Below are 13,519 nucleotides of genomic sequence, written 5' to 3'. Positions count from 1 at the left end.
TTCCTCTGCTCCTCTGTGAAACCTCTCCGCCTCGTTAGTCCTCCTGTAATCTCAGGAGGCGTTCAGGGACCGTTGATTGGCAGCGGTGGGTCTCAACCTCCACTAAACACTGGATCAGGACGCTAAGCAGTGACGGCGCCTCTCCTCGCCAAATCCCGACCTTTTGCCGGTAATCCGGCTGTAATCCAGCTGATCTCTGCGGCGGTCGCTGCGGCGCGCTCACCTGCAGCGAAGCGACTGAAACAGGAGGAGGAGGAAGGCGTGCGTCATCCACCTGAACACTCATCAGCGTGTAATTCAGAGTGGGATCTGTGTTAAAATCTGAAATTGTGGAGCAGGAATCATGAGTCAAGTGTTTGTTCGCCCACTCAGGCAGGAGGAAACAGAGGAATACAGGAAGTGATGACTGGAGAAATTTACTTCCTCCAGACTGTTCCAAGCAGCTGCAGCATCAAACTAAACATTTAGTTTATTTACACTTTACCTGAATAAAATCAGCATCCATGTGTTTCCAAAAGATAAAACCTGAAAATCTTTAAGACCTCGGCCACAGGAAGCGTGTTTTACTAGATTTATTAACAAATTAATGAATAATAACCTAAAATGTAGTTTAACCTAATTAATCTGATATTTCTACCTATGTGATCAGATGGGAGAGTTGTCCTGCTCTGTAGCTTTAAATGATTAAATTAGAAACTATAAGTTAAGCTACAGAGCAAATTTAACATTTTACTCAAGCAAAATTAAAAGTAGTTAAATCTAAATTTACAATAAAAACAGTAAAAATGATAAAAGATCTAAAGTTACTGATCAAAACATCAATATTTTATAATATTGTCATCAGAAAGACTAAAATATAAATTTATGTGAAAGTTCTGATATTTTAAAGGCTGGAAGGAAAAAGTAGGACAGATAAAAAGTGTTTCTATAATTTAAATTTTAAGCATCTGAAACACTTTTCCAAATCAATCATTTTCAAAATAAAACTTATTAAACTGATATTAATGGTCTGTTTCTCCTATTTGTCCTTAAAATGTTTTAGTTCTTCATTCAGTGGAGTTAAAGTATCCAGAACTAAGAGTAGTGATAATTTATAATAATTAATCTCACACTACGTTATTCAGACCCTCTGTCTGCGCTGATGAACACTCACTCACCTCTGGATGCTAAACACTTGAAACTGAGAGTAAAACTGACATGCTGACCTATTTTCTGATCAGAGTAGCTCATGATTGTGACCGATCTGCGTTCCTGCCACCATAAATGATTCTTAAATAAAAAGCAGAACTTCCTGATGTACACGCTCTGTTCTGTTCCAACCAGGAATAGAGCGTTATACAACAGAGCATTAGTGAATTTTACCAACTTCACTAATGTTGGTAAAATGTTAAAGTGAAACAGACTCTGATGTTTTGTCGTTGTCAGAGCCGACAGCTTCATCTCTACATCCAGTTTTTACCTGAATGTCACACCTGAACTTCATCTAGTTCAGAAAACGTCACATTTCAAACCTTCGTTATGAAACATCTGACAACAGGAGCAGCTGGTGAAGGATTTTCCCTCCACTCTGATCTATAGGCGCCGAGGTAAACCCGAGTGTTGCCTGGCTACTAATCACGCTGCATAATTTATGCTGACCTCATAACTAATGCAGGAAGCTGATAGGAGGCGCTGCTGCGCCCGTATATTGTTTCCATGGTGATCCATATTCATTACTGGACGCTGATGGAGCGCCGCTCCGGCTCCTCTGGGGCAGTTCATGTTTCCGAGCGCAGACATGTTGTCAAACCAAATGTTTCTGAACCAAATCTCATTCCTCAAAGCTTCAGCAGCCGGTTCTGCACAGACAGGAAATAGTGAAATAATTACAGGATCCTCTGATTCTGGTTGAGCTGAGCTACAAACCTGCTAGTGGCTTCTGGTGACATTGGTAGGAATGTAAGAATATCAGGTTTTCTTTACATTTTGTATTTTAATGAAGTAGAAAACAAACATTTGTGCTCAGATTCCCTGATTCTGACCCGATTCAGTGGACAAACCTTCATCATGTGGGATCAGATTAGAGACATCAGACGCTCATCGTGTTAAAGGTCGATGTCAGTTTTCCATAGTTAGCATTAGCGGTCGCCACCGCTAGCTAAAATATTAGCTGTGCTAACCTTAAGGCTCTAATAAACATCAGTTACGCTAAAGCTAAGGTGCTGTATCAACATAGCATTTAGCAGAAGCTAATGCTAACACACTTAGCTTCAACCGTGTTGATACAGCATAGTATGTCGCCCTCAAGTGGGCCAAGTTTGTAATTACACATCTCTGTTGTAATTTAATGTCTTTAGATGTTTTTATGTTTTTGTCCTCATTCTGTTTTATTTTGTTCCAGTTTTTCTCGTTTTAACTGAAGTTACTGATGGAAACAACAGAAAACAAGAGAACAGGAAACAGAACTGCTGCATCTTTAGCCCCTTCAAAACAAAAGCATGAATATAAACGTCTGGCTACTTGAAGAATTGCTAACAGTTAATAAAAACATCAAACTTTATTCAAGATAAATTTTACAAAACAATAAAGTAAATTAGCGCTTTACAAAAGAAAAAGCTAAGCTAAACATTAGCTAAAGTGCTAAAGTGCTATGCTAAAAGTTAGCTCCAGTATTAGTGGATTAGCGGATTGAATTCTGCTGTGTAGTGACTGGTCACAGTTAGTTAGTTAGTTAGTTAGTTAGTTAGTTAGTTAGTTAGTTGTAACTAGTCCAGTTCATTCTAAGCTTTAATTGAATCTTGGCAGATTTAAATGACCCAGTTGTTGACAGTTACACTAATATGTAGTTTCATATTTTTATCCTTTTGAGATAAATTTCCTGTATATTCTGGATTATTTCTTTAGTTTTGTATTTATATTCTGTTGTTTCTCACTGATATATTGTTGGTTTTATACTAGTGTGTAAGAGCTTGACCTTTAACCTGCAGGAAGTAGCCCCTCCTCCTCGCTCAGAGATGCTAACTGACTCCTTTAGTCTGTCTGAACTGATTCAATCTAAACGTTGAGCTAAAATCAGCTGCAGTCATTAAATCTGGTTTCTGGTTTCCCACTTAAAAACGAATTAAAATCTCATTTCTAAGTTTTTTCTGCTGAAGTGACAGACCCTCCTGAGTATTTTCTGTAAATCCAGTGATGCGTCTTAACGGAGACAGAGAGGTGACCTTTGCTGAGCAGGCGATGAGTTTCTCAGTTCTGATGTTTCTGTAGAAACATCCATTTCCTGTTTGTGGCTGCCGGACTCCCCGCGCTGCCCTGCGGTCGTGTTTACGTCCCGGAGAGCAGCTGCTGAGTCTCCATCTATAAATCATGGTGCAGGGGAACGGCTGAGGCTGCCAATAGTCTGCTGGCTGTTGCTAACGGTGACGGATGAGTGTGTAGCGGCGCGCGGCGTGGCGAGGCAAAGCGGCGAGCCTCCGAGGCTTTTCCTGTTAACGTCTAACTGCTTCGCTACAGCAGCTGTCTGAAACCGCCGCTGATGGATGGACCGGCTTCCTGTTGGAGCTTTTATTCTGAAAGGCGCTCCGAAGACGACACAGGAAGGGTTCAGTGGCGCCGCCCTCTAGTGGTCACAGTAACCCAGTTTCAGAAACGTTCCTCAGGTTGACATGTTGGCTTCTGCTGCTGTGAGTCTCATGGCTGAACTTCCTGTTCCTCTGCATCCCTCTGGATTTACACTTTGGAGAAAGTCAGAGTTCAGTGAACGCATCGCTACGATGAAGACGGTCAGGTTCAACGCTTTGCTCCCAGTCTGCCAAGAAAACACCAGTAACACCACTAGAGACTGGACGTGTTTCATCAGCATCGTCTTATTTTCATGTTGAAGCAAAACTAAATAACTTCCTCAAAAGATGTCAGTCGGTTTTGGCCGGACATCCACTGAGCCTTACCAGAGGCACCAAATCACAGCGGGTGGTGCAACATGGCGGCTCTGGTGTGATTCTGTCTTAAATCCAGTGACCAACTGGTTGTACTGGTTTCCGGTTCAAATGTCCAGCAGAACCAGTTCAGACAGGAAGCTGGTTTCTTCCAGCAGGAAGCTTCAGTTCCTCTGATTTATGACCTTCCTGCTGATCCAGGAGCCGACGGCGGCAAATAAAGACAGAAGAAGAAGAACGGAGGAGGAGTGGATCAGAACCGATCCGTTACGGATGAAGCGACGGGTCAGGAAGTCTGCTACCTGCGTGATGAAGAGGAGGGCGGCGTGACGAAGAGCCGGCTGAATGGAAGGAGACACGGGAAACGATGGAGGAAATGTTCATGAGGAAGAGGAGGGAGGAGTGGGAGGAGGAAGACTGACGGAGGAGAGGAGCAGAAACGAGAGGAAGGAGCAGGAAGAGAAGAACGAGAAAAATATAAACTAAGCAGAGAGATGATGATGATGATGAGGAAGAGGAGGGCGAGTTATCTGGAGGAAGAGTTGATTCGGTTCAGATTCATTTTCCACATTTTTTTCTGACTTTATTTAATTTTTTTAGGAGTTGCTTTCGTTTGAACTGGTTCTGCAGGATCTGCTGCAGAATCCTGCCGTTTGATTGGTTGTCATGGCGCCAGGTTGCGGTCGATGATGTCATCACCAGATTCAGAAACGTCTCAGTGTGAATCTTCCTGATTGGCTGAAACGAGTCGGGCTGCAGAAGGAAACCCAAATGACCCTGACCCTATCCCTATCCCTGACCCTGACCCTAACCCTGACCCTGACCCTATCCCTGACCCTAACCCTGACCCTGACCCTATCCCTGACCCTGACCCTAACCCTGACCCTGACCCTATCCCTGACCCTGACCCTGACCCTATGACCAGTTTTGATCATTTTACTTCTAAACCTTCATTTCTTCCATTTCTCACGTTTAGTTTGGTGATTTGAAAGTTCATCCGTTGTGAATATAAATCCCCGTCGTTCCCATTAAAACCAGAAGACTGATGGAGTTTTTCTCCGTTAAACCGACCCGAACTCTGAACCGCGTGTCGTTAAACCAGTTACCGTGGAAACCCCTGATCCACAGGTTAAGACTCAATCTGTTCAGACGTAGAGCTGCTCCTTAGAGTCAGGATGGAAACTGGAACTCCAGTCTGACACCAGTAAACCTCCCATTACCAGTTAAATGGCCGCCTCTGCTGCTTTTAAGACGTGCAGCATAAAAAGCAGCTGCAGCGCCGTAAATCTGGACTTTACTCACCAAACCTGAGACTCGGCGGACAGATTTATGCTGCGGCCCGTTTCCTGCTCCAACAGAACTAAAGATCCAGAGTGGAGCCGTCTGAGGAGGATCTGAATCCGTTTGGTCTGCAGACACAAACGTCTGAAGTTCCCACTTTAGTTCTTGTTTCTTCGCTTCTATAAGCTGGAAAGTTTCTGTTTGGTTTGAGTTTAATGGAAAGTGTGAAGATTTGTTCTTCGTCTCAGAGATTCGGTCGGTTTTAATGAGACTTAGCTTCATCTCCTCGCCCTGATTACGCCTGTTGCTGTGTGACGGCGGTGTGTGTGTGTGTGTGACGGCGGTGTGTGTGTGTGTGTGTGTGACGGCAGTGTGTGTGTGTGTGTGACGGCAGTGTGTGGGTGTGTGTGTGTGTGTGTGTGAGACGGCAGTGTGTGTGACGGCGGTGTGTGTGTGTGTGTGTGTGTGTGACGGCAGTGTGTGTGACGGCGGTGTGTGTGTGAGACGGCGGTGTGTGTGTGTGTGTGTGTGTGAGACGGCGGTGTGTGTGATCGCTGCTGCTAATCCAGATGCAGCCGCTCCAATCCTCCGTAACGACGCCACAAACACTTCAGGACAAACAGAATCAGGAGGAGAGCTTAACGGCGGAGGAAGACGAGGAGGGAAGGAAGATTTCTAACTGTGACCTCCTGACCCCTGGCTCATTAGCATACAAACCGCTTTCCCGACTGCTGATTGGTCCAAAACCAAGGCCAGGATGTGAAGCAGGAAGTCAGTTTGTGTTTATGTGCACAGACCATTTCCAATCAACTCAGGGGATTTCTGCTCCCTCTGTGTGTGTGTCTATCAGCAGAGCACACACACACACACACACACACACACACACACACACACACACACACACACACACACACACACACAGATATTTGGAGGCCGGCTCAGATTACACCCTCTCCTCCTCCAGCTCATTATTCAGAAACTTGATCTTCTTCCTGAAGTTTCTGATCAAATTTAAAGTGTCAGAAATGTAAAAACATTTAGAGGAAACAGAAGCTCCTGCCAGAAAACTGCTTTATTATTATAAAATCAGTTGTCATGGTTACATTTAAATTTTATCTTAAAGCAAACTGACATTTCTGAGTTTGGAGCCTCTGGTAAGGCTCAGACCCACCAGTAGATGGCAGCGTTTGCTGCAGCAGAACTTATTCGGTTAATTTGTTTCCATCAACCATTTAACACGTTAACTCTTCGAAAAACCGAAAATCTCCTCAAACAATCTTAAAATCCTTTCTGGCAAATTTAGGAAGTTCTTTCTAATTCTGCTGTTTCCTCCGTCGGTGGCGTTCCCCAAGGCTCTGTTCCCACACCACTTCTGTTCACTGTCTGCATGCTCAGATTGTTATGATCTATCCTGATGACCCTTTACCTTTCTGTCACCATGTGACCTTGGTTCTTCACAGTCGCAGACTGAGTGTGTGAGTGAATGAAACCGTCAGGATTTCTTTATTTACTATAGAAAAGATTGAAGCAACAGATTCGGTTCCCAAAAAGGTCAACGAGGTTCAGGACCGAGTTAGACTTATCCATCAACTGCTTATTGATCCGTCTGGTTATTGATCCGTCTGATTATTGATTTGTCTGGTTATTGATCCGTCTGGTTATTGATCCGTCTGGTTATTGATCCATCTGGTTATTGATCCGTCTGGTTATTGATCCATCTGGTTATTGATCCGTCTGCTTATTGATCCATCTGGTTATTGATCCGTCTGGTTATTGATCCATCTGGTTATTGATCCGTCTGCTTATTGATCCATCTGGTTATTGATCCGTCTGGTTATTGATCCATCTGGTTATTGATCCGTCTGCTTATTGATCCATCTGGTTATTGATCCGTCTGGTTATTGATCCATCTGGTTATTGATCCGTCTGGTTATTGATCCATCTGGTTATTGATCCGTCTGCTTATTGATCCATCTGGTTATTGATCCGTCTGGTTATTGATCCATCTGGTTATTGATCCGTCTGGTTATTGATCCATCTGGTTATTGATCCGTCTGGTTATTGATCCGTCTGGTTATTGATCCATCTGCTTATTGATCCATCTGCTTATTGATCCATCTGCTTATTGATCCATCTGGTTATTGATCCATCTGGTTATTGATTTGTCTGGTTATTGATCCGTCTGGTTATTGATCCGTCTGGTTATTGATCCATCTGCTTATTGATCCATCTGATTATTGATTTGTCTGGTTATTGATCCATCTGCTTATTGATCCATCTGATTATTGATCCATCTGGTTATTGATCCATCTGGTTATTGATTTGTCTGGTTATTGATCCATCTGATTATTGATCCATCTGGTTATTGATCCGTCTGGTTATTGATCCATCTGCTTATTGATCCATCTGGTTATTGATCCATCTGGTTATTGATTTGTCTGGTTATTGATCCATCTGGTTATTGATCCATCTGATTATTGATCCATCTGGTTATTGATCCATCTGATTATTGATTTGTCTGGTTATTGATCCATCTGGTTATTGATTTGTCTGGTTATTGATCCATCTGGTTATTGATCCATTATTCCATCCTGACCGTCCGTCTCAGTAACTGTTGGTGTCGGTCTCAGCAGGAGAAACTGATACCATCTCACTTTAGTGGCTTTTATTCCCACTGAACAGTTCGGTTGTTCTTTGATCAAATAAAAGCTTCTTCTAACTGATTTAATTAGATAATCTTCGGATCAGAACCTGAAAGGCGCCGTCAGCTTTTCGTTCTGTCAGCTTTTTGTCAGTTTTACTTCCTGGCGGGTCTGCAGGAAGCAGGTTTGTCTCGATTAGTCTTCGTCCCTCAGAGACAAACCGTCTTCCTCTCATCTCGGTCCCAGGCCGAACTCGCCTGAAATCCTTGGATTTACCCATAATCCTTTATTCCACAGAGCGTTCGCCCTCTGCTTTGACCCCCAGCTGAGCAGCTTTAGTTCTGAAAAATCAGAACCTGCTGGAATATTGTCCGCCTGAGGCAGAGTGACGGACAGCGCAGCAATAAGGGCTTCGTTTAGATGATGTGAAGACGCCGCCTGGTCCAGACCGGCAGCCATCTTGGTGTTTATAACCTGCAGACCGGAGCGCTGAGGAGTCCGGGTCAAGGTTCAGTTCAGGGTCTGGGTCCGGGTCCACAGGTCCGGTTCAGCGTTCGTTACATCAGAACTTATTTACTTAATGTGTTTCCGTCTCTGCTTTAGTGGATTAACTCGTTTTGGGAAAGTCCAGAACCGCCATCAGCCATTGTAGAAACGTTTTAGTGAAATTCCTTCCAGTCAGATTTTGCTGTTTCTAATTCGATCCTGTAAAAGCATCAAAACGGAACAGAAAACTCCTGGAGGTTTTGGCCTGAAGATGTTTTTTAAACTTGTCGGATTTAATGCTAATCTGAACATCAGCTGGTTCAAAAGTTCCCTTCAGGATTAAATTGGTTGTGGTTAAAGGTACCACAGAAGAAGAACTGAAGTCAAACAGCGGTGAAGTGGGATTTGTCCTCAGGCCTCCTGAGTTTCTCTGTTCGTGTTTCTTGTTTTTCAGCCGGCGCTGGGAACAAGCTGGGCTGGGCGTTCGGTTTGGGTCTGGAGCGGCTGGCCATGATCCTCTACAGCATCCCGGACATCCGGCTGTTCTGGAGTCGGGACGAACGATTCCTCAAACAGTTCAGGGTGGACGACATCCAGACGCCCATCTGCTTCCAGGTACGGACACAAACCGGCCGGGAACCTCCAGGCGGTTCTGGCAAACTTTCCCTCTGGGAATTAAACTGAGATGAAGGCTGATAATGTCAGGTTTTAATTTTCTCCTGATAAAAACGGGTTTCATGCAGCTTTGATTTGTTTTTATTGTATTTTGTTACTTCATCATTTTCTTCCCCCACTGTCTCAGTAACCAGTAACCAGTAACCAACCAGTAACCAACCAGTAACCAACCTCTGGTTCAGTCAGTCCAGATGTTTTCTGTTTTTTTTCTGTTTTCTCTTCTCCTGACTTCATGTTTAAAACATCTGAATAGTGGGGGGGCAGTCAGCCGACCGCCACCAACACACATTAAAACACACTCTAACACACACCAACACACACTAACACACACTAACACACACCAACACACACCAAAACACACCAAAACACACACCAACACACTATAACACACTCTAACACACACTAACACATTAAAACACACACATTAAAACACACCAACACACCCAAACACACTCTAACACACACCAACACACCAAAACACACTACAACACACACCAACACACCCAAACACACTCTAACACACACCAACACACCAAAACACACTCTAACACACACCAACACACCAAAACACACTACAACACACACCAACACACCCAAACACACTCTAACACACACAAACACACATTAAAACACACGCTATAACACACACTAACACATTAAAACACACACTCTAACACACACCAGCAGCAGTCAGAGGTTCTCTCTGCGGTTAGTCCGTCCTGCTAAAGGTGGTTTTGTCGACTCGTCTTCACTAATGAGGAACATTTGAAGTGACTGTTGGAGGGCAGAGAGGAAGAGGAGGAGGAGGAGGAGGGATGAAGGTGGGAGGGAGGAAGCAGAAAACATCCATCAGCTCTGAATCACCATCTGATCTCTGCATCGAAACAAACCGATGAAGTGCTGATGAGGTCAGAGGTCAAAGGTCGGAGGACGAGCCGCGCTGTCCACTTCCTGTCCCCCTGGCTTCATTAACGACCCGGTTCCTCCAGAGGGACGGGACCGCGGCTCATCTGCTGCCCGGGTCAGAACCGCTCTGAGTAATCAGCGGCGAGCGCCAAACGGCACGCAGGAAACCGCTGGACACACACACTATACACACACACACACACACACTATACACACACTATACACACACACACACACACTATACACACACCATACACACACACACACACACACAACACACACTACACACACACCATACACACACTACACACACACTATACACACACTATACACACACACACACACACTATACACACACTATACACACACACACACACACTATACACACACTATGCACACACACCATACACACACTATACACACACCATACACACACACACACACAACACACACTACACACACACCATACACACACTACACACACACTATACACACACTATACACACACTATACACACACTATACACACACACACACACACGCACACACACACACACCCCATACACACACTCTACACACACTGTTCCTCCTGCTGCCTCTGGTTCGGCTCCAGTTCTGTTTCCTTTCTGTTTTTATACCTTCAGGATTAATTGATGCCACCAGAGATTTGATGACTCAGCAGATTTTCATGAATGGATCCTCTGCAGAAACGCTGACTGTGCAGAAACCTGCCAAACTCCTGCAGCCAGAAAACGTAAAAACCTTTAAAGGTTTTGAAGCTCTGAGTGAAACGCGGCTGATAGAAGCTGAACCTGGATATGAATTATTATTCTGGAGAAACTGGGACCAGTTTGGATGTTTCTGCTAAAACCAGCAACAAGATTCAAACACGAGTTTCACTGAAACAAAGTTTATAATAAAACTAAAATCATTTCTGAGGGAGAAATAAAACCCAAGAACAGAGAGCTGATTTATTCAGACACATTTTTAAAAATACTTTATTAGACGATAGAAAAATGTTCCAAGTTTCACCACAAAGCAACTTTATGAAGAATTTAGTTTTTGGCAAAAATAACAGAAAATAAAATAAATCCTGTTATTGTCCAGAATAATTGTCTAAAATCTTTCAGCAACAATGATTGTAATTTTACCATCATTAGTGATCAAAATGCTCAAAATATTAAAATAGCAATAATACTAAGATGAATAATTATGTTTAAAAAATAATGATTAATATCCATATTAACAGAAAATGTGAGCTAAAAATAAATTTGATTAATATTTTTAAAATCCTGTGTCTTTAAATTTGTTCAAAATTTGACTTTTTTTTTCTTGGATGAAAAAATTAAATCATGATTAAAAACTGGGAAAAAATTTTATTTTAAATGTTTTAAAAAGAATAAAGTCAAAGTATAATGTATAAAATGGTTTGTTTGATCTGAGTTTTTCTCTTTTTTTAAATATACATTTAATAAAATTATTTCCATTATTTTATTGGTTCACAAAATGGAATATTTTTATATTTTATAATTAAGGACTGAGCTGGAGGCTGACTGTTGGTTCTGTTGATAAGAACCGAACAGAACCAGAGAGCGGATCAGAACCAAGCAAAACAAACGCTCTGATTGGTCCAGAACCGGACAGGAAGTGATGTTGTTATTTGTGTCTCCAGCCTCTGAGTAAATACCCGCCGCTCCACAACGACATTTCCTTCTGGCTGCCGGACGCCGACCGCTTCACGGAGAACGACTTCTACGAACTCGTTCGCTCGGTGGGCGGAGACCTGGTGGAGAAAGTTACTCTGGTGGACGACTTCACTCACCCCAGGTAGGACAGCCAGCGGGGCGGGTTCCCTCTGCCAGGAGGTTCCCTCTGCCTGGAGGTTCCCTCTGCCTGGAGGTTCCCTCTGCCAGGAGGTTCCCTCTGCCTGGAGGTTCCCTCTGCCTGGAGGTTCCCTCTGCCAGGAGGTTCCCTCTGCCAGGAGGTTCCCTCTGCGGCGATGTTCTATTTTTAATGAAAAATTTTATATAAAATTTTATATGTATGATTTTTTTCAGAAAGTGATGGTAAATTTAAAAAAAATATGAAGCAAAAAATGACACAAATTAAATGACGAAATAATAAAACAATAAAATGAAAATGTTAAATTAATGCTGTTCAAAATTATGAATATTAATTTATGGAAATCAAATCATTTGTGAAAGTTTTTACTTGTAAATTCAACATTTCCCACATTAATTACCTTATCAAGGCATTTATTTATGGCAGGATAAGTCTTCCGTACATTTCTACAGGAAAATCTTCAATTCTATTTTATCTCCACTTAAACATCAGAATAAAATAAAATAGTTTATTTAGACTGTATGTCTGCCTGATAAATATTATAAAAAATATTTATTTCAGTTAATATGATTATTAATAATAATAATAATGTTATTTATTTGTTTTGTGACGTTTTGATTTGTAGAGGAAAAGCTTTTATTTCTGACAGATTGTATTTTAAACAATCAGTTGTTTCCGTTAGAATAAAAACAGCTGAATTTTGCTGACATGGCGTCTAAAAAAATATTTCTGTTTCTTCGTCTAATTTTCTGGTTCCAACTGTGAGCTTCCTGCCTCTGTTGCCCCCCACTGACCAAACGGTGCACTGCAGTGTTACTTAGCTACTTTCAGTGTTTTTAAACCTAAAGCCGCCTGCAAACATCTGGCAACCTTCAAACATCTGGCAACCTTCAAACATCTGGCAACCTTCAAACATCTGGCAACCCACAAACATCTGGCAACCCACAAACATCTGGCAACCTGCAAACATCTGGCAACCTGCAAACATCTGGCAACCTTCAAACATCTGGCAACCTGCAAACATCTGGCAACCTGCAAACATCTGGCAACCTTCAAACATCTGGCAACCCACAAACATCTGGCAACCTTCAAGCATCTGGCAACCCACAAACATCTGGCAACCCTCAAGCATCTGGCAACCTGCAAACATCTGGCAACCTTCAAGCATCTGGCAACCCACAAACATCTGGCAACCCTCAAGCATCTGGCAACCTGCAAACATCTGGCAACCTTCAAGCATCTGGCAACCCACAAACATCTGGCAACCCTCAAGCATCTGGCAACCCGCAAACATCTGGCAACCTGCAAACATCTGGCAACCTGCAAACATCTGGCAACCTGCAAACATCTGGCAACCCGCAAACATCTGGCAACCCTCAAACATCTGGCAACCTTCAAACATCTGGCAACCCACAAACATCTGGCAACCCTTAAACATTTGGCAGCCTTCAAACATCTGGCAACCTGCGCTGATGAGATCCTGCGGTCGTCATAACAACCAAAACACATCCCTTCATTCCTTAAACGCCCACCAGGGTCAGAGGTCAGCTCAGGAAGCGGCTCTGAAACTGTTAAAAGCCGAACTTCCTGTATCGGCTCCGAGGTCCGACCCGAACGTGACGCAGCGAAGTCCGAACATCGAGGAAGAGGAAGATGAGGAAGAGGAAAGGTCACTCTGCCAGCTAATGGCGACCAGCTGATAGCAGAGTCATCACTTTTAATTCAAACACACACACACACCCCTAAACACACACACACCCCTACACACACACAC

General features: G+C 43.1%; 2 protein-coding genes across 11 annotated transcripts in view; both read left to right on the top strand.

The window, feature by feature from the left end:
* LOC116712074 (NACHT, LRR and PYD domains-containing protein 3-like) overlaps positions 1-13,519 on the top strand; it is a 1,065,068-nt gene that overhangs the window by 173,813 nt on the left and 877,736 nt on the right. The window lies entirely within an intron of this gene.
* Positions 1-13,519, top strand: part of fars2 (phenylalanyl-tRNA synthetase 2, mitochondrial) — a 66,240-nt gene that overhangs the window by 31,090 nt on the left and 21,631 nt on the right. For all 4 annotated transcript variants that reach the window (XM_032552028.1, XM_032552026.1, XM_032552027.1 and 1 more), the window contains 2 exons: positions 8,778-8,938; positions 11,576-11,730. In XM_032552028.1, the coding sequence (XP_032407919.1) occupies positions 8,778-8,938; positions 11,576-11,730 (316 nt within the window). The remainder of the gene's footprint in view (positions 1-8,777; positions 8,939-11,575; positions 11,731-13,519) is intronic.

Source organism: Xiphophorus hellerii, chromosome 21 (assembly GCF_003331165.1).
Source record: "Xiphophorus hellerii strain 12219 chromosome 21, Xiphophorus_hellerii-4.1, whole genome shotgun sequence".
NCBI lineage: Eukaryota > Metazoa > Chordata > Actinopteri > Cyprinodontiformes > Poeciliidae > Xiphophorus > Xiphophorus hellerii.
This window is presented reverse-complemented; position numbering and strand designations above follow the sequence as displayed.